This window comes from Bombus terrestris, chromosome 11 (genome assembly GCF_910591885.1).
Source record: "Bombus terrestris chromosome 11, iyBomTerr1.2, whole genome shotgun sequence".
NCBI lineage: Eukaryota > Metazoa > Arthropoda > Insecta > Hymenoptera > Apidae > Bombus > Bombus terrestris.
The window spans coordinates 11,229,175-11,251,657 of record NC_063279.1 but is presented as its reverse complement, the minus strand read 5'-3'; the positions used below and the strand labels follow the sequence as shown (position 1 = coordinate 11,251,657).

The following is a 22,483-nucleotide window of genomic DNA, read 5'->3' as shown; positions in this document are numbered from 1 at the left end:
GATAGTATTTCATGTTTTAATTGAGAATTCTCGTACGTTTATGAACCGCTTTGATAGCATCGTGTCTGATACCATTGAAGACCATTTGCAATTAGGAGCAATATTTATGACGTCTATTAAGAGACGTGACTAGTCGAATTTAAGATAGTATCTTATATTTGTCGGAGATGGAGAGACACCGGAGCCTTCCCGTCGAAACCGGGGAAAAACCCCTAATATTGTATTTTGGATTCCATCATAGCCGTAGTTAAACAATCGCCGTTCTTCAGCCCGATTGTAATTGCCTGCAATCTATGAGAATGAGTTTGGGTTCGAGGTGACAACCAGTCACCGAACGTAGCCGCGGTCAAGGGACGAACATTTTTTCTAACAAAGTCATGAAAAAGTCTATAGCCCTCCATAAAAAGAAATAGTTGTAACGGCACTCGACAGTAAGCATACTAACGGTTTCTGTCTCGTGGCCCGTCATACGCAGACCCTATTCTATGGGTAGGTTGATTGCCGGTTGTCGAGACATATTCGCAAAACATCTGCAGCCAGCCTAATGACCATAAACCTTAAATGATCATAAACCTTAAATCTTAATTAACGAAAATAGGCAAACAGTCTTTTTCCGCAAATGACACTTCCGAAGACTGACCAATTTAACAATAATGGCAATTTCCCTCACTCTTCGAACGAAGACTTGTCTCCACTAATATAAAAGGCCTGGGGCCGCGAGAGAGTAGAGCAGTTTTTCCGAAACAGCGTCACAGTGAGAGCTTCGGGTACGACTAAGGTATCATTTCGACGGAGTGCTTAACCCTTTGAGTGCTGTGGGCACATATAGGTGTCTGACGAAAGCTATCGGTGTGGACTAAGGACATATATATGCGCTTTCTGTAAGTGCCTGGCATGGGCTAAGGACGCATGTATGGGTTTTTCAATTTTTCCGAACACCTACGCAGAAGTAATACTATTACATTTGTGTGAAATAAATATAAATGCATTCCTTACGGCAGTAAACAAATGCCAATAGTGCCTCGTTATTGTTGAAGTGGTCACCACTTGTAAGAAAACTCTACATTTGGTTTTTTTAGTTTTCTCAAGCACTGAATTTTTCACACACAACTAAATTATTAACTTGTGTTACATTTACTAAATTTAGTTTTCTAGTTTATTGTTTTCTAGTTTATTACCCAAATTCTAGTTAACTGTAAATTTCAATGTTTATAATAAATAATTAAAAATAACTAAAAAATAACGCTCTTGAATCATTTAATCTCGTGCAAAAGAATTACTATAACTTATTACGATTTTCGCTTTGAATAGTCAATCAACAGAGTTCAGTCTAACGAAAAAGTATTCCGTCCACAGCGATCGTCAGCGCTAGACGCGCGCCGTCCGTACGGATGACATAGGCCGCGAGTAGTCAGCACTCAAAGGGTTTAATTCGCGTGCTAACTGAGAGTGCCACCTAGGGCTCCTATAAGGCTATTAATTAAGTGCCAACGAGTAAAGGGTAAAAGAGTCCCGTTGACCGCGGATTCGTTATCGGACCTAAGACTATTGTCATTCGCATCGCGAGTACCTAACCGCCGCAGTTTATTCGTCAAATCTCACATCTTCATACTTGTGCCAATAAACTCTAGATCGTACCTTGACAATGGCTAATACTGGCGAAGATTCATTACCCGCCCACACCTCCGATCCTACTGGCTTTCCGACATATTAAACAATTAAAGATTTATTAATATAGTTATTTTCTAGTGGAAGACAATTGTTTCTTTATAAGGTACATCGAACGATTATTTCAAGAAGTATTGATTGAAAAATAATGTATTGCTCCTAACGACGCTATTTCATTTTACATCAAACGTTGTCATTTTTATTATTTTCGCATGATAATGATCCCTCATATTTCTATTTTCTCGTATGGCAAATTGCTATTCGTTTTTCTTTTTTGGGGGGAAGAAGTAAGAGAAATGGCGTAATCAGGGTAATGGGTGACTAGTATGCTTTAGAAGCGGTTCCCACAATAAAAGGCACACGTGAGCTCGTTGTGGGGTATGGGACGTAGCTTTTTTTACGGGGTATCCCTTACACGTCGGATCGACTCTCGTCAACGTCTCGTATTGCTTAGCACGGAGGATTAAACCGTCAAGCTGTTGAACGCGCGACTTCGAACAGACATGCTTCGTCAAATTTTCGACGTTACGTCCCCTTTATTTCGTAAAAAGAGTTCGGGATTAGTATGATTAAACTCTCATACGAAGGATAATACAGGGATATATCGTCAATTAGCAGGATTAAATATTTTGTTTTGATAGTTTATCCAGTGTTTCGACAGGAATATTACAATTATTTAAAAAATCTATTTATCTAATCAAGTTACGATATCTACAAGAAAATCGTAGAATGACCTTACAGTTGCAAATTAAAAAATTTACGATCAATCTATTACAAATAACTATCTACCAAAGTCCACTCCTACTATATATCGATCCAACAAGAATTCACAGGAATCAACTAAACACAATTAAGACCAACAAAATATTCTAGAACAGTTTTAGAGAACCAAATTCAAAACTCGTGATCGATGAATAAAAAGCGATCGATCCCAAATGACTATTCTCCAGAGAGTCGGCATCTACAAAGACTGACAGGACCAACCAAATACGATGAAAGACTAACAAAAAAAATACAACAACAGTTCTAAAGATTGAAATTTAAAAATGCGCATTTACCCACCAAATCCAAAGATTCAAGAAGGGAAATCTTTATACCCCTCGAAAGCACAATTAATGATGTAAAAAAGAAATCAATTCCAAATCACTATTCTCCAAAGTCCACTTCAACAAGGACTCGCAGGAACCAGTCAAATAATCCCCCGTGCCGAATTTCAAAGCCTATAGGTACTCTCTCGCTCTCTCTTTCTCTCTCTCTCTCTCTCTCTCTCTATCTATCTGACTATATAGCATCGCGCAAGTGGAGACTCGAAAAATCTGACGTGTCCCGAATCTCGCTTAATTAATAGCCTTATAGGAGCGTGAGGGGCGCCGTGTTGCCCGAAGGACCCTCTGCGCGTTGCTCGCAGGACTGGTCTGCAAATGGGGGCACGTGCAGGCCACGTGTCGGTAAGAGGATATCCGTCCGTGCTACCCTAAGCGACCGCCTTCAAGGGAAAAAGACGGAACGAGGGGGCACTGGCTTCGTTCGTTCGCTGGTCTCAGGTGCTTTCTGCCTCCTTCTTCGTCTTCGGTTTGCGGCGTTCCTCTTCTTCAACGTGCGCGCACCGTGTAATCCCGGACAGGGGGAGAATGGGCCGAAAATAAAAGAAGGGAGCCACTCGTGTTGCCGCCGCTTCGATGCTCTCGCGCATGTACGCGGGACCGACGATCCTCCGTCGAATCCGATTTTTAGAGCTTGATTGATTTTTTGAGATGACCTGGCGATGCTTGGTCGATGATGGCTACGATGATTATAACAGAGTATTCGAGAGATTATAGCTGCGAATGGGTCGTTAGAACGAATTGTATTGCGGTTGATGTCCTGTTTCCAGATTTCAAGTGATTGCAATTAAAGGTAGTTGGTAATTTGGAAAAATTCGAGTGTTATTAATTAAATTTGTGCATAGTGTATTATAAGAGAAACACCGACAAATACAGAGTGTTGCAGGGTTTAACAGCTAAACTCTGTCAGTATATTCTACAGGCATAATCCAGGAAAAAATGTAATTCAAAGTTAATAGAAAGTTTTATTAAAAAGTTACGATAAAAATACAGCAGAGAACAATGAATGGTTCAGAAACTTCAAATCGATAATCATCGATGTTTAGAACACTAAACTCCAACATCCTAAATTTACCAACGATTCTTTTGTTTGTTTATCTACACAGATTGAGCCTAACGCGCAAACTTTAACACGCCGTGCACGCCTACAACTATTCAAATGTCGTGTCCAGCGATTCAATATACCCAACTGACAACTGGAAAACCTCCAGCGAACAAAGGATACTTTCTACTTTTCAAAGACGGACTGACCACTTTGGGGAATCGACGAAAAATCCTGTAATCCCCGCGGTGTCCATTGATCAGCACGCGTTTCCCATCCACCTCTATGTTCATAGAACGACGTGGATTTCCGCCAAGGCACAATGACGGCGAAACATTTTTCAGCAGGCCCAGAAGAGACCGACGAACGAAGAAATAGGCCCTTCTTTCATTGTAACGTGGTTGTCGAACGTGCATGTGCAACCAGTCCGGTTTTGGTCATTCATCGCTTTCTAGTGACTCTGTGCTAGGCTTGGACGCGTGCTTGTGGGCGAGACACGATCCACGACAATGCGCACAATGAGCACGGGGTGTACCGTTTAGGGTTGCATCCCCTCGAGCTTTCTGAAAAACGGCCGCCCCCGATCGAAATTGCCGCATTTCTCGGGCCTTGCTCTCCCTTATGATCTCTCTATCCTGGTGCACCCCGGGTCACCCTCTCTTGTGTCGTTTCCTTGTCGCCGGCTGAGTCTCGTGCTGAGATCAGACGGTCTCGTTAGCGCGGTTTAACTCTCGTTTTCTGACCATTCAATCTCTGTTTGGCTTTCGTCTACAAACTGAAGTACATAAATAGATCCATAAGGTTATTAGGTAGTTTTAAGTTGTGTTTGTAGAAATTGTAATTTGGCTTTGTGAAATTGGAAATATTGTCAGTTTGTCGTGAAACACACAGAGAGGCCTGGTGTGTCTAACTTTTTGTAGGTAATTGTCTTCTTTCACTTCGTAGGCCAATTAAATCGTTTATACGGAAGCCTAATCTTTTTGACGTTATGTATAATGTGTAAAAAGAGGGATTTTCTATACTATTCTTCGTTGATTTACGTATTAAAAATTTATTTCAATAAAAGCAATACCAACGACATACAGCAACATGTACAACGTTCGATGTTCGCAAAGTTAAACATTCGAACTATTCTCCAGTAGAAATAAAAATTTGGTGGAAAGAAATCCAAGGATGAAATTCTAGTTGTCCGCAAACAACTGATTTGTGAATCTTTTATTCAGACACGAATTACTAATTTTTTTGGACCAGCGATATCCATCGCACAATCTCGCGTCTATTTCCTGTTTCGTCTCTCCCGTCATTTCCTCTTAGAATTCGAAACAAGAATGCGAAAAGCGCGTCAGCGAACGACACAATGCTATTCGCTCTTGCGAGCACGCTTAGAATTGGAAAAAAGGCTGAGGGGCTGAAGGGGCTTGGTTTCAGCTCAGCCGCGGTCTTTGACTCTACTCGGTATATGCATATACCCAGAAGAAAATGTCGACGCGGCAGAAGAGGAAGCGGAAGGGTTGCGCGGCGTCGTCCGCCAGGTGGAAACGCGGATTCCGGGTCAAAGAGTGGAAAGCTTTCCTATTTCGTTCGCGTGCCAACGTTGCACGTTGTTTTCACTGAAAAATCCACTTTCACGAACGCGAGTTGAAGGAAACGCTTGGGCTGTTCGTTTCGAGCACTGCTTTTTCTTTCTCTTTTTTCATTTCTTTCTTGATCCCTCTCGCTTGCTTTTATTCTACGCGGGCTGTTCGCCTTTTCTTCAACGGCGGCCTCCCCGAGCACACGAATCTCTGCCCATGGAAACAGAAGTCGCGAAACGGATTTTCACGGCGAGAGATCGCGTTGCGCCTCGCTCCTTTCCCACCGATTATGCTACTCACGAGCTTTCGTGCTCGTTGAATATTTCGACGTGAATCACCGTCGAAACAGTTTCCTCTAACTCAGAGAACGAAAACAGACGTCACCACAAGCAAAAGTTGGTCAAGGTTCGCCGTTCGTCTTTGATTCTCTTCTCTTTCTACCTGCCGTTGCAACGAACAATGAAACGTGTGTATAATGCTGCACTGTTTTCGCGACTTTGCCTTTGAGACGTTTTTCTATGAAAGAGAACTGAATCATGCGACATTTGCAAGATTTCTTTTTATATTCTTTGGATATAGGAGCTTAATCCTGCGAATAATGCCCCTGTACGAGTGAGTAACATCATGCTAAGTTCATGTTTCAATATTTATCAAAATCTTTTGTCCGGAAGATGATCATTATACATACATATGTATGTAACAAGCCAACAATGCTACAATTCTAATTATAAATTTGTATGTAAATACATAAATTTATAATGAATGTTATATGTTATGAATATACTAAATTTGTATACCAACGACAGAATTAAAAAAGAAGAACAAAGATTCAAAACCACGAAATATAGCGATCATTATTAAGATTTACCAGTCCCAACCTTCGCCATCCACTCTTTTCCTAAACAAGTCGTTACAACGTTCATTGCAGAATATCAATAACACCATTACGTCTTAACATAAGCCACCATGGTGATCGGTCAATTTATTCGCAAGCGTAACAAATAAACCAGTAGGGGATTTCCCGGGACGCGTTCTAACGCTCCATAGAGACGTGGTATTGTGAACCTATCAATGAACGAACACAAATTTTAACAGTTCATCCGGTTACGTTGATCCCGAAGGTATAAGCGGTTTCACGGCACGACCCCCGAAATGCAAGGTTTCCTTGAGGTTCTATAGGGCTTTCATGGGTCTCGTCGAGTCTCACTCATGGGGGGTTCTCAACGGGCGGGGCCCCATTCTCCGCGGGGCGCCGCTCTTTATTGTACCGTCACTGCGTGTTTAGTACTCACGCGTCAAGTTAACAGCACCCCTCCCCTTCTCACCTTTCTTTCTTTTCTTTTCTCTTTCGTTTCTATATTTTTTCGACGATCTCTTTCCCTGTATTCCGCGTTTCAACTACCACGGCTTCTCTATTGCGATCAAGAATTTCTCAGAGGCTTCCAATAATCGCCAACTGTTTCTTTATACTGTTAAGTATGGTCTCGGGTTTGTATGTTTTTGTTATATGTTACTTGGACTGATCGAGAAAGAGCCTGAGAAGGTTAAAGGGATTTTTACAAGATTTTTGTTATAGGGGTAGTTTAGAGGAGGGTTGGCTTTGGTTAATCAGTCTAGTTCTTTGATATTGAGATTATGCGAGATTCTTGAAAGAGAAACAGATCAATGCTTTTAGTTCTGAGACATTTCTACATTTGATTATCCTTTACTTATAATTTAATGATTAGTGTTTAATTTCTTAAAAATAACCATAAATTACACAGTAAATTTTAGAAGCTAATATATGCAGTGTATTACTGTCGCCTGTTTTTCAATCTGTGAAGTTGAGTTGGTGAAAGCTAGAAATAGAAACGTGAATTTTCATGATTCACTGTTTTGCAAGACTTGATGGGTTGTTTAAAGAACACTTTTGTCTTTAGCTGAATGCTGACCACTCGTGAAAAGCGTCTCGTTAGTTGGTTCTAATTTAACAGACACGATTCTTCTGTAATTAAAGCTTAGAATTGATCGTTACAATACAGATTCGTTTTACTACTTAAATAGCATATTGACATATCTATCATAGTAAGCAATCCTATAAATTCTTATATATTTTAATTTCTCATTAGCACCGTTACATCTTTATTCATAAGTAATGATAGAAATCGGAAGCAGTTAAATCTAACGAATAAGATAGATGTGGCAATAAATTATATTTTAATTCGTTGATTTTTGCTATGAAAAGAATATTTTTATAAAGGAGTGTTTTATTTTGGTGAAAGATTAATCTTAGTCCTCTGTGTCGTAGTTGTTCATATGAATTACGAAAATCGTTTATAAAGTGCCACTGGATTAAGTTATAAATTGATCGTTTCGATTATGTTGATAGTTCTAGTGTTAAATGAATGATCCTAATAGCACGGTCATTCTCACACAATTATGGAACAGTCAGACGACATGCCGGACGAGCGGACCATCGGCGACGTATTCGCGAATTCCATCACTCGACGACGTTATCTGCGGCAACAGCAGCGGTTTCCGTCTACGTTGCAGACGAAACCGGTTCCTTTTTATGACGGAATATCGGACGGACGGTCGTCGTTCGGTTTCAGCTGGTCGCTCGTCCTGTCTCTTCTCTCTTTCTCTCTCTTTCTTTTCTCCTATCTGGCCACGTCTGTGTTAGCCTGTTCCATCGCTGAAACCTGTCGTTTTTTCAGAGACGCAACACCGCGAACAGGAGGAAGGAGGCGTTGAGCTCGAGCCGAAGGAAATACTATGAAAACCAAACGGTTTTTCTTGTATTTTTCGTTTGAGGTTGATCCTCTCCGAAGAATCCGGGTTAAGAGACTTGTAACATGAATCGATAATGTTGCGTCGAATGAAGGATGCGATGGAAATTAGGCGAAATATATTACTAGAAGGTTTAAGTTTCATATTAATGAAGGAAACTTCAAATAGTTTCATATTTGGCTACATATATATACCAAGTTGGTAGTTCTCGTATTTTAAGGAGACAACAATAAAAATGTTTCTTCTGTAATTATACTGTCACGTAGATACACGTACTTCCGGTTCGTGGTCAAAGGTGAGGTCTGTAACACTCGTATAGTCACAAAACTTTCACACTTCTAGTTTTTTCCCGCTTTCTATTAAGACATTATGCTTAATCTATGTAAAAGATCACGAAGAATACTACTAAATTCACTTTTTTTTTAAACACCAAATATGAGTCATACATAGCTTAAAAAAGATGATACTCTCACTATGAGAAATTTTATTTGAAGTAACAATATTTATTTGAATGCACTTGCTGTTTTGTTTCTTTCCTTAAAGGTTTCTGTTAAAAGATACAAACTTAAAAATACGATAGTTGCTTACGATAACGTCATTTAAGATCTAAACAAAATAATTGAATCGATGAGTCATATATGCCAGTGAAAGTGTTAGACACTAAAAGGGTTGACGTATCAAATGAGAAAACAAAGGATACAATGTATCTATCGTGGACACCAGTTCGACACAAGACGATTGTGCGTTGCGACAGGAAAATCCCGACCAAAAAGTTCCAGGTGGCGAATATAATGACGAACAATGCTGTGTAGAAAAGGCATCGACGTGGGGCAAAAAGACGAAGGCCGCCAGTGTCCCGTCGAATCGACTTTCCAAAGAGCGAAATAAAAAAAGAGAACCGAGACCTTCTGAAGATTGCGGAAAGCCGGATGCAACCGGTCGCTCGATTTGACTTGTGAATTCCTCTCGAATTTTTCGATGGAATCGCGCTGTACGTTTTTCAAAACAAGCCCTTTTGTGGCGACGCATTCGTGATGGAAAAATTGTAGTTAAACGACAATCGCGGTTAAAGGCGTCGCGTGACGAGAGGTAACGTGTAAATTGGTTGTTCATGCAAATGCCAGATGGTTGAGCGGATCGTTGGGCGAACAATTACGACATCTTTTTTCGTCTCGAAATATACTGAAAACGGGGGTAATGGCCCAGTGTGGACAGCCAACTTTCAATTTTGACATGAAAACGAGGTGTCTAAGGTTTTCAGGTGTTTAAGGTACTTCTAACGCTTTGATCTTGGCCACTTCCTCTCGGATAATGGACTCCTTGATAGCAGAAACTTGTTTTTTACATCTTACTTTGATTCAATACAATCGCGGAATAAGTTATTAGAGACTAGTAAATTAGCGAAATATTTACACGAAGTTATCATTCTTCACGATCCAACATTATTATCTCTTTCACGGGAACAATCATTCGATCGACAACGAACGTTCAGCATTTCCATTCCTACATCCCTGATACATTCATTTCCGTGGTGACATAACAAAACGGCAAAGAACCCAGCCGTCCGAGGCACCAATTTAAAGCGTCTGTTCTACGAAACCACATATACGTAGAAGGCTACGCCACTGTGTACCGCAGCGGAGCCGCTGTTCTCTCGTGCAGACGGTTCTCTGGAGCAGGAGCGCGGCGTGGAGCAAAGTAGTCGTGGTGCTCGAGACAAGGTCTGACCAGACAGAATTGCGGAACAGACAAGGAAAGACAGTATCGGGTTTCGTGTAGGGGTGTGGCCTGTTGTTCCACTGCCGACCTGGGAGGGGGTGCCAGTGGGCGGTTCTTCGTAGAACCGTGTCCGCCCCACCTTGTGACGTGGTGGTTTTCACGGTTCCACCGCAATGCGGCGCTGCCTCTGGCTGGAACCAGTTGCAGCTGTGCCGGTTCCCTCACTCCGCATCGCGGCTTCGGCTCGGTAGACGGGTCTGTATTTACCGTGGCGCAGCGTGCTCGCGCGAATCTCGTTTTCTGGCGTCGTTCCTCTCGACGTGTCGTCGCCGTGGCCGTGGTCGTGGTCGTTGGATCTCGTCGTTCCTTTGTACCACACGGGGCACATGCGCCATGAAACGTGTCTGACGCGTGTCCGGTCGTCCACTCGAAGGAGCACGAACTGAGATCGATCACCGAGCTGTCGATGCTCCAAGGACACCAGGACGGTGGTAGTATTCGAGTGCAGGTGCGCGGACTAACCGGGTGTTATTTCGTCGCGCGTTTCTCCGACTACCCTAGTGCTTGTGAACCATTTGGTTCGATATGGAACCAGGAATTCCGCGACAAGGTTCTAGGACTGCGCCCCGTCGCCCCAACTCGTCGCGTCGATGAACGACTGTCCGTTGCGTCTATAGTGATTGTGTATCAGTGAGGGGTGTACTTTCTTCTCCGGGGTAACGTGACTGTCTGCTCGGTGTTTCCGTACTGTTACACCGTGTCTTTGCTTTTAACAGAGCAGAATTAGCTGCTGGATTCTCGGAGTGATTCTTTTTCAGCGAAATGTGCCCGCGAGGGCGCGCGTTACCCACTCACCAGACAACGATTATCAGTTCTCTCGTGGACTTTCCTTTCATATTCAATATATATAGATATTGATACAAGTCCGGGGAAAAAAGCAACGCGGAGGTGCCAGTGACGTTTTTGAGTGCGGAAAAAATTGCCAAACCAGGGAAAGTAGAGGGTGAAGCGAGCTTGACGGTGGTGGAGAAAGAAGAAGAGGAGGCAAAAGAAGGGAAACTGCGCAGCGGACGCCATCTCCGCGTTATCGGCAAGCGGATCCCCCGGGACTCCCCCCCAAGCAGCTTCGGCGTCGCGCACCCTCGGCGGGAACTACCCCGCGACAGCAGCCACCCTGATGGGAGTGTATGAGGAGCGCGCCCCTCCTACCACCGGCATGCACTGGGTGAGTGTCATCCCTCTATTCCCTCGGTTCTTTGCTTATTGGCCGTGTACGCACCACGAAACCGTCGAGAGGGGCTCCCGGTCCTTTGTCACGCAGGCCTCGATGATCTGTGGATGATGATCCTTACCTCGACCCTTTGATCTCCACCGAGTTTGCAACTCCTGCAACTTGACACTTGCACCTGGAGCAGAGCTTTTTTTAGAATGTTACAAGAGGGGAGGGGGGTCGCAATTTGGTTCTTTGGTTGCATTCGAGCGACCTACATTCCGAAATTATTACATTTTCGGGAGTTGTAACAGACATTTTTCAATAATTCTTATTAGGTTTATCAGGTTTCTATTAAGTAGGTTTCTTTCGACTGGCTGAAATTCTGGAATTACAGTCGTATTTTCTACGAGTTGTAATGGGTGCTTTTAAATAGTTGTATCCCACAAACTTGAGAATTCTAGATTTCTATCAACGTGCCCCGATACAACGATCTTTTTCTTCAAAATATCATAGTCTACTTCCTAAGTATTTGTTAACTCCCGTATGACAATTTTTTCACGAAAAACAGATTAATCCATGTCTTAGGATCGCTCGAAACGTCCAATCTCCAAGATTCTAAATTCTCAGGCTCGACAAACTAATTAAAACCTCTCGTTGCGAGGGATAAGGGAGCCGCTCGATAGCGGCTGTCGGTGTCCAGTTGTAGCTGTTAATGGAAACAAATCCTAGCTGGATAATTCGATCCAACGATTTTATTGCCGGCGATTCCGTAATTGGAATATTGCTGGGCGAACGAGTCGCCGACGAGCTCCGACGCTTATCGGCGACGCAACGGTTGATATATTCGCCGGCCGTGGAGCGGAACGGGTTTCAGGGATTCGCGACGACGTTGTAGATCGCCGCCGACAGAAAAAACCTCGTCTCGACGACAGACCTGCGTGCGTACACGAACCACGGGTTTGACGGATCGCCACGAAGCTTGTGAATTTTTCGGGTGTCACCGGTGTAATGGATCGCGACACGCGAACCCGAGTCGCGCCCCCGATTTGTTAATTGATTCCCCTGGCTGAAAGGGGTTGCAGATTTCGATCGGTTAAAAGGTATACATTTTTCTTTCTCCTTGTCATTGTTCGAGAAGGGTTGATATTGCGTGAACTCTTTAGACAGAGATTTTTCTTTGGTCCATTGCTGAAAGCGATTACCATTTTTAGTAGATCGAAGCGAAATGTTAAACACTGATCTCGTTTCATTATACTTTTTATACGATATTATTTAATCCTGTTGTGTTCTTCGGGTTATTCTCGTTTTATTAATTTTTCATATTTTCCGTGGATTTTCATTGAATTTCTTCATAAAAGCAGATTCTTACGTTCGTATACGTTCATTTCGATTCGTTCGACGTAGTTATTTCTTGGTTGGCCATACTTTTCGAGAAAATCCTGTACGTATACTCGTGTTTTAGCAACGCAAGTTAATTTTCGAAAGAGAAATCGAAATTCCTCTGTTTCGTGATATTTACTACGAACATTTCACGAAACCGTTTTGGTCATGAAGGAAATCATGTCGGATTAAACGGCGGAACGTGGATGCTCGTGATTTTTAGCGGCGACGTTCGTTTTCCATTGCACGATGGTTCGAACAGTGTCGAGCAATGTACGATCAGCGAAACCGGCGTTCATCTTCAAGGAATGTTAATTCCGTTTTAAACGACTGTTGAATGGCTGTGCCGTTAACGGGTACACCTTGTAAACAAACGTAATTGATTGTTCGGTGTCACCACGATGGCCGCTAATTGAACCGATGCATTAACTCGTGGCTACGCCGACGAAACGAGCTGGATGTAAAACGCATGCCATCGCTTACCAATCCTTCTCTTTTCCCTTTATTTTCGCTGATTCCACCGAAATTGAGTGTTAATCGATATAAACCGTTTCAAACGAGAGTTCGAACGACTTTCATTATTTTCGTTCTCTTTCGTTCGATTAACTTGTGTTCGCGGAAACTTTTCTCGGAATTAATTTCTGATCTTTTTAAGTTACTTTGTTGTGTCGTTTCAATGTGTATACATATTTGGATATATTTTAGTAATACAAGTAAGAAAGTAATACATATAAAATAATACATTAATGTAGATCGATAATGTACAGTCGAAGAAAAAGATTGACTTCCATTTTTTATCAAATTATATCAACGCTGTAATATACGTTATATTAAGATTTATTCGCTTTTTTTGTTTGTTTCGTGATAAACATTATGTTAATTCTATATGTTAATTTTATATTCTTACTTTGTTCACAGTCCGTATAAATACTCGGAAATTCTTATTACATCAGAATGTGAATTTTTTAAATTATACGTGTCATTCCTTCTTTTCACGCCCCTATATCTACCTACAAAAAGCTACTATAAAAATCCACCAAAAATTCCACGAGAATTTTCTCAAACAAAACTATCTCTCCATTATTCACGGAATTATTCACGACGAAGTATATTTCATTATCTTGCTGATCATTCCTGTAAAACATATTTCATGGCGTCGTGTGTTGTCTTTTTTTTATTCTAAAGAACATACAAGTTTTCAAATCGTGAGATACATCATTCACAATTATTCTGTAATTTTCATTCATTTAATTTGACGGCTATTCTTCGAAATTTTTACAACGAAAACCATTGAAAGAAACACGACGTAAATAATTTGTTTACCAAAGAATCAGCGGTTGATTAAAGCGTATCATATAAGAGGCGCCGTGCGTTAAATGTCCCAGTCTCCTTATAGCGACGCGATTATTTTATCGCATGAAACGCAAAACGGGGCGCGGGAATGGCGCGCCGTTTTCGTGGCGGCGACGAGTGGCCAGCGCAATTGAATCACACAACAGTCAAACTGATCGTCTCAACCGAGGTTAATCGTTTAGCTTTTGCTGAGTTGACGCGTTTATCGTACATCGATTACACGTTTTTGCGTATTTATGAAAAATTTAATCGTATATTCCATTACCTGTCAAAATAAAAGATTGTTAAGGAAAACAGAGACGATCAGTTTGGCTTTCAACCGGCTTAATTTTCTCTGTTTCTTCGTTGCGCAACCCGAGATTTTCCTACGCTCCTTTGTGGCCGCGTGCACCATCGAATAATTCATCTCGCGACAGGGGCCGCGACTGCGGTGAAAATAAATAACAATTTCCCCGACAACTGCGTGAATTACGAGTTCGAGTCTGCGACGGATTTTTCAGACATTTCATATGCTTGACGGGAGTTATTCGTCGGGTTGAGCAGACATTCTTGATACTGCAACAATGTTGACTTCGTGGTTAGAGGTGGTTTTAAGACAGAGTTGCGTTATAACGTGATTGAATGATAGTTGAGCCGAAACTTGCAAGTTACAGAACGTTTCTTTCATACCACGATTAATGTTACTCTCTTTGGTAATCTTCGACACAAATTTTCCTACTATTAAAATATTTCTTAAATTTAAGGAGAACACGATACAATCGTTAATATGTCAAAGTTTTTTTTTTTCAAACATTTAAAAATCCTTGTATGCTGTTGAAATGGAAGTGGTGATATAAGAATCTAAAATCTGAAGCAATGTTAAGATAATTAAGATCGGAGGAATTAAAGGGGAAGCTTAATACTTTCGAATATTTCGAAGATTGCAGATTTCAAGAGTGAAATTTACATCTTCTTCCCCATCGAACTCAGTTTCTCGATGTTACCCTTCCACCTATATATTTCCTCCTACTGGCGTAATTCGACAGGAATCTTCTTCCAAAAGTTCAGAAGATATTGACGTTAATTCATTTTACATCTGCTCTGAAATTTCCTGAAAGTAACCTGCGCTTAAACTGTTCCACATTCTCTTTCTCGGCTTCGATTCCTTTCAAACCCACTCAGACTTTCTTAAATTATTCCAAACCTTCGTTCAAATCATCGAGACAACTATGTACATATATAATCCTTAAACCATTGTTCGAAGACTGATGTTCAAAGCAAAATAATCATTATGATATGACACATTGTGATATGACATAAATAGTCATTATGATAATATGATTAGTATTGTTATCAAAATATGAATATACATAAACACCCGTCGCGTACAAGTGGTGATTCAACAAACAATCTTTCATCGATTCTGACCTGTAGTCGGCCGATTGAAATCCAATCGTTGAAACTGATATTGGTGGAACGCATCTAATCAGAGTCACACGGATTTGGCGTCGTTTAGTCTCTCGACGCTTTCGATCTTTTTCTATGCACGCAGCCGGACGCGTGCGTCAGCATGGAGCCGGCCGAAGAGAGTGTGATTATTGTAACTTCGATGAGATAAGCGCGACGTGGCACGAACGTGTCTGTCCGTGATAGTGGTCCGTTTGTGTCGAGCGTAATTTATTGGCCGGGCCTGTTGAGATATATCCGCCACGAAGCGGCGGCGGTCATCGCGGGACGAACGTTTAATAAATCCGCGCCGCGCTCCATCTTTTGTCGTTTATTTAGGTATGGACTGAAGGCGATATGCTTTTGCCTATCGTGGCTCGCGAAATTGTCCTCCAGAGTGACACGTTCGTCTCTTGGCAAAAATTTGCCAGTTTTCCCGAGTTTCTTTAACTTTTCGGCGAAATTTGAGGAAACGGAGTTGCTCGTAATTCTGTTTCGTGATTGTGCTTTAAACACGAACATTTAATATTTTCGAAATAGTTTGTTTAGAATTGATTATATAGAAAAACGTTATAAAGGAATATGATTTTTTTAGTGAAATTTAGTGGAACGGAATTCCTCTTCTTCTTTTTGATTTTTATTTATACGTAAGAAATGTAACGAAATGAATTTCCTATCACGCGTTAGAAGATAAAGATTTTTATTCGTCATGCGTTTGAATTTCGGTGAATCATCGAATAAGGGATCACCAAGTAAAAGAACGAATAAGTAAACATTTATGAAGTAGAGCCTGGTTCTAGGTGGCTAATTTATTGCACAGGAACTTGTTAATATCCTAACTGCCTGTTCACTGGCGGTTCTCGGAATAAAAAACACGTTGGGTAGAATAGATCTTTTAATCGCGATTCCTAAATTAATTCGTTCCACTATGCTCTTTCCGTCGTAAGAACGTATGATTTATATTCGACGAACAGGAAATTCGTTTCCCACTGGCAGTTTTACAGCTTCTAGGAAAATTTCTCTTTGTTTTCACTTTTTGTCTATCGTCAAACGTTCCGATTTTCACTCTTGCTGACAACTCGAAAACATAGTTGTCTCATCGATCGTTCCATTTTCTTTAAATACTCGACGAAACCCTTTCAAAATTCCCGAATACATCAAAGTCACGAATAGTCGCAAGAAGATTGAATCTGTCCGTTTGTGTTTCTTCGAATGCATCATCTGTCGGTCGGACATTTCGCAAAATTTTCAAACGGTCCTCGTTGCGGTACGTCGAAACGTTTACTCATGCTTTCAGCGGGCCGATCACGGTTTTGCACGTGATTAATAGCGGTCGAATCGGGCGTCGCGTCGTTGGCAGACGAAGACGCGATCTGAATTTTCCCGGAACGCGAAGTGGCCACAGAGGGAGGGAAAGCGGTATCTCGGGGTCGGGTCGCGATTCTTGGCCTGCTCGGCGTGCCGCCGTTCTGTGTCCCCGGTATCTCGTCTCGTTTTAGTATTTAAATAACTGTTTTCTCATCTCTTACTTCAAGTACTCTTACACCTCTTTGCTTTGTCAGGCAGTTGCGAGATTCCTTCTCTTTCATATCCCTTTTTTTCCTTAGAATAATATAAAAAGAAAAATTGTCTATATGAATAAAGCTTTGTTTGGTTAATCGTAAATAATATTGAAAATATACAGAGATTATACGATTGACGAAGAATTTTAGCATACTTTTATTTATACAGTAACGTTCTCTTTTTTATTTTGTCTCGGTGGAAACGATACAAAAAAAAAAAAACAATTTTCATCTGGTCAACTTTGCGTAGTAGCACCAATGAAATATAAAAGATTAAGATTTTCTAAAAGATAAGAGTTAATTGTCTTTATTTTCTACCCATGTGTAAATGATGTGAAAAAAGAAACTTCTTTGATCGTTAGTAGTTATTAATCACGTTCATTTGGATTGACATCGGGCAAGGAAGAAATCTAGCGGAACTTTTGTTCTAAATACACACGTCGCAGGAAACATAAGATCATTGTAGACGTAACATTGAAACGAGCGATGAAATTATCCGAGCGTCGTTAAATCAAAATCTTCTCCGTAAACATCGTACCAGAAGAAGAAAACAAAACAGAACACGTAGTATGATAATACGATATTTCTACGCAGTTGAGATCACCGATTTCCTGGAACAATCGTCAAAATTCATAATTTCTCAATTATGGTTACGTATTCTTTGCCTCACTGCAAACGAGTCGCTTCCCTCGGATCTCGATAGTCCTGGCGATTGTGCAATGACGCACCGGATGTGACGCAAGGACGACAATATTCGTCTCGATATTTTTTCATTTTTTCAATCTCTTTTTTTATTTCCACAGAATATCGTAGTATCGTTCGATCAAGTAGATTTCTCGCTCTCGATCTTTTATCACTCTGATTCGGTTTTGATTCTTCGTCATTTTTGTCATTAAGAAATCGTTTAATCGCGTGGAAAGCGTCGATAGCGAGAATTGATCGGAAAAATTCGAGGTCGACGATATGCGATTTCGTTCGGTGTCGTGATTCATAAAATTTGCAAAACGCAGGTTTCGCAATCACACGCAAAAGCGCGATACGTTTAATATTCATGGCGATCAAGCTGTGCTAGAAATTCGTGAAAATTCGAGTAGATTGATAGTCGAAATTGTTTCATAATATGTACAGATTAAAAATAATTAGAAATGATAATTTTTTCTTGTTGAATGAAAACAGTGTTTCTGTACGATAACGTGGGAGGTCGAAGATTGAAGTTGGGTTGATTAAATTTCTCGAGCGGAAGAATTTACATGACATTTTATCGAACTTGAAATTAGAGTTTTTTATATTTGCATATACATGACACGCGACGTAATTGAAAGAAGCGGAACAATAATTTCAACATCGAGTCGCGAATAACTATCTCGATTTCACAAAAAAGTACGTATTTTATATCGAGTAAAAAACACTAATCTTTTTGCGTCATTTTTAATATAATTAATCCTTACATTTGCAAGTAATCTGTCATCCATTACCAACAGTTTAATGATACAATTACAAATTTCACGTGAAATTAAAAGTTAAAAGCAAAATAAGAATAAGAAAATGGAAAATAAACACTGAATAGTGGCAAAAGTACCATCGACGATTATGTACCATTTTCGATCATTCACCTTCAAAATCCTGCTCTCATCAAATCCTCGTAAAATACACCAATACTCTTTGAGACCAGTCTCTGATCCAAAGGGGTTGAATCTATATTTAGAGCTCGACTGGTGGCTTCTTCCTTCGTAAACACCTTCCTTCTTTATTCCTTTTTCTCGTTTTTTGTTTCTCTCAGTTGGCTGTCGTCGTAGCAGCCGAATAACCGAGGTGGCACAGTAGCACACGAACAGCCACGATCCAATATTTTTGTCCGGTCGCGAGTAGCTCGAGGTCCGGCCGGTTGGTAGCCGGTCGCCGCGGAGAAGTGCAGATAGCGAGCAGTTTATCGGTTCTCTGCGGTGTTAAGCGTCGCCCACGCGTTTTAAGAGAAACCACAGGCTGCAGCCCGTCCGCCGAGTGGACGAGGCTGTTTATTGTTATCACTATCATGGCTGGCCAAGGGAAGCTGATACGCGGCCAACACGGGACGCGCGTGTTTATAGAATCGACAGAGCGAGAGAGAAATGGGACAAAGAGAGATGCCAGATTCGGACTGCGAGCGAATTTCCTGGTTTGATTTTTTTGTGGTCTCGCTTTTAGTATCGATGATAGGACATGCTGAGAATTGTTGGCATTGGAGCTCGAGGATTTCGGAAATTTGGAAGTTGAAAAAATTGAGAGGATATGTTATAAAATTTATAGTTGCGATATTGGTGACAGTTTTCTGAAGATGTTCGTAATCAGTAATTTATTGCTTTTAATACTATTTCTAGTAAGTAATAATTTATTATACTTTTTAATGTAATGTAAATATGGATAACGGGAGATGCTGGGAAAGATAGAATCTGAAAAATTTGAATCATGGGTTGGAAGTATATACATTCCAGATTCGTCATTGAGTATCTCTTTTAGCATATTCGTGGCTGATAAATTTGTAGAAATAAAACTATTGTCCTTTCCACAGAGTCTAACATTGATACGTTAACTGTTCTATTTGATCATACCTTATGTATACGCTAATGTATTGATAAAAGTAAATTGGTCTATTTATAATATTTATAACATTTCAAAATCAACAAGATCAAGGATCGTGCTCTTTCTTCTACACGTCTTTACTCAGTTTTTACTCTACCTACAGTCAAAGATGAAATACACAAGTCCAGAAGCAGATATAACACAAGAGTCAACAACCACCACAACCCATTAGTCGCCCAACTACTGGACACGACGGACCAGATCCGCAGACTAAAAAGAAAATACCCTCTAGATTAAATCCTTAGTTTCTACTAGAACCAACAATATAAAACTATTATAATCCATGTCATTGTATCACGCCAAATTAAGTTACTGAAAATTCTCAACGAGAATTGATTGTAAATATTCTAATAAATAATAAAAAAAAAAGTTTTTACTCAAGTCAAACGCATTGTATATGTTTGTCGTTCAAATTGTTTTTCCTTTCAAAACAGCGATTCTATTCGTTGCTCCTAAGATTTTCTTAACGATTCGCAAGAGTGATAAAGAAATGGTGAATTTTGCGTTTCTTTTTGTCCCCAAAAATGGATGGTTAATCATCGGAGCCGTCATGGAGGCGACGCGGCGAGAGATCGTCCTCAATAAATTTTACCAGCACTCCTATTCCGACCGTATTCGGACCGTGTGGTCCTTGGAACTTTTCCCGCGCGAAACTGACTCGTTTCTCATCCTCCTTACAGAACGACTGCAGACTCCATTCGATTTGAGATCCATTTTCCCATGGTTAAGTCTCCAGTCTCCAGTTAACTTCACCGTCTGGAAACAGGCGGCTCGGCGTTTTCCAAACGAGGGGAACGATCGTAGAAAAATTCTCGGCTCGAGTCGTGTCTGATTCATACTGATGACTTCTCGTAAATCATACGAGATCGTGTCGCGCTACAAAAAGAATCACGCTCCAATTACCCCATTCCTCGTTCGCGAACAGACGGAGGAAACAGCCTCTGAGAAGAAAGTGTTTGGGAAGAAAGATTTTATAGGTTCCACGAGAACGTGGTTGTTCAATAAAAATTTCCAACTCGACCTCGTATTTTCTATCTAATGGACCAGCGTATCTCTACTTTGATAACTCGTTAACGGCTCGGCGCAAGTTACCCCGACGCGAAACAGATGAATCATCGATTACTTATCAATCTGAAAGTCACGGCGCGAACTTAATACATCGTGTTATCTTGGTGTGCACGCGGTCCACGCGTCTGTTTGCCCTAGAAAAATTAATGAAACAAAAGGGAAAAGAAAAAAGATACGAAAAGAGGAAAAGTAAAGTAACAGACGAAAGAAATAATACAAAAGTAGACGTACACAGCGACCAATGTAATCGACAGTCGATATCTTGGCAGTAGTTCGGAGAGGCTGTCGCACAATCGAACGACCGTCGAGCGGCATTTCTGGCGGCATTCTACTGGCTTTTCGTGCCGGCATCCCGACGGATTCCGCGCTCGTTATTTACTTCACGTTTCGTGAAAATGAAAAAGGCGGAGTCTTGTGCAAGTTAGAGCCACGGTGAAAGTCTGTTTTACAGTCCGAGCACCCGGCCGCCTGTGGCAGGTCCACTCTCGAGATGGATAAGGATCTCGCGAAGCCGAGTGAAGATCGATCGACCGGTCGTGCCGTTTCGTGGGAAATTTATAGGATGCCCGTATCGATCTCTCGTCTGTTCGCGCGAGCTACTCGCCGGTTGTCGCGTTCGCTCTTACGAAATCGACCATCGGGCAAATTCTGGAAATGGAACTCGTTCAGCTTCTATAACCAACCGGAATGCATTTGGCGTCGTTGAAATTTTCCAATACGAAATTTTTCAGTGAAGCATCGCTGATTGATCTCACGGCGAAAGGAGGAAAATGAAGTTACTGATCTGATATTTAGGATAACCGTGGAATTTCATGAAAGCAGAGTTCTGGGATTAGAATTGAAAAATCTCTGGTACGTGGTTTGTAGTGATAACCGATAATAATGGAATTCATTGGTTGATAGAAATTTTCCAATATGGATGGTTGACCTTTTCCATGGCGAAGGCAACGAAACGAGGATGCTCCTTTTGCATTTAGGATAATCAATGGAGTTTCTGAGAACAGAGTCATAGGATTGGGATTAGTAGACTGGCAAAGGACTAAATCTACGATACATCACAATCTGCAGTGTTAATTCTCAATTAACTCTTATGAATGGTTGCTATTAGTGTTAATCATATACTATATATCCATTCTTTGTTCCTATTCTTCATATCACACTGTGTCGAGTTCACACAATCGTTAACATACTTCATAAATCTTGCGATTGTACACTGCTTTGAAGAATGAGAACGTTGTTCTTCCTGTTCACCTATTCTTCCTATAATCCTCAATATATAATCAATCCTTTCCTATTGTCGAAACTGACGAAAGATCCGTATATTATTTATAATTCTAACTGTTGCAACGGTGGAAACGGTTCGAAATTTAGGTTAGGTTACGATCCAAGAAGATATTCCATTACGATCGCATACCAAAACGGGATTCGGCGAAAATGTTCGTGAGAAACGCGTGATGGAAAAACAGAGATTTCCAGCCGCATTCTCCCGAGGAAATATCTCTATTTGCATTCGTTGTTGGCGCTTGTTTCGCCGCGATGCCCGATACGAGGGGAAGGTTGGGAAATCTCATTGAGGCACGTCAAAAGAAAAGCGGCGACCTATGTTGGTACCAAAGAACATCTTCGCTCGCGGCTCGAGGAGTGCGACCTGGCACAATGGAGTGTTAAGAAATGCGCCTACACTGTTAAAAAAGCTGTGCATTGTTCGAGTAGAGGTTAATAATGACATTAAACGAGGAACAGTGTATGAAAACCTGGTTGATTTCTTGCATGATGCGCTGGTGTTATCGGCGAACGTAACAAACGTTGTTGAACCAATAAAGGCAAGACTGAAGGTCTTGATGATCCGTTGTTATGGATGTAACATTTAAAAGAACGTTTCATTGTGATTGCCTGATATACATATACATATAACAGATGTACAGGATGTCTTTATATGTGTATCTATGAATATGGTAGAAATATTTGAATCCATTAAATTTCAACGT

At 41.0% G+C, this 22,483-nt stretch overlaps 1 protein-coding gene across 2 annotated transcripts in view; it reads left to right on the top strand.

Moving 5' to 3' along the window:
* Positions 1-10,071: 10,071 nt before the first annotated feature.
* The window catches only part of LOC100643210 (protein apterous), a 54,395-nt gene continuing 41,983 nt past the window's right edge, over positions 10,072-22,483 (top strand). For both annotated transcript variants that reach the window (XM_048409859.1, XM_012313641.3), the window contains exon 1: positions 10,072-11,100. In XM_048409859.1, the coding sequence (XP_048265816.1) occupies positions 11,053-11,100 (48 nt within the window). In that variant the 5' untranslated portion in view covers positions 10,072-11,052. The remainder of the gene's footprint in view (positions 11,101-22,483) is intronic.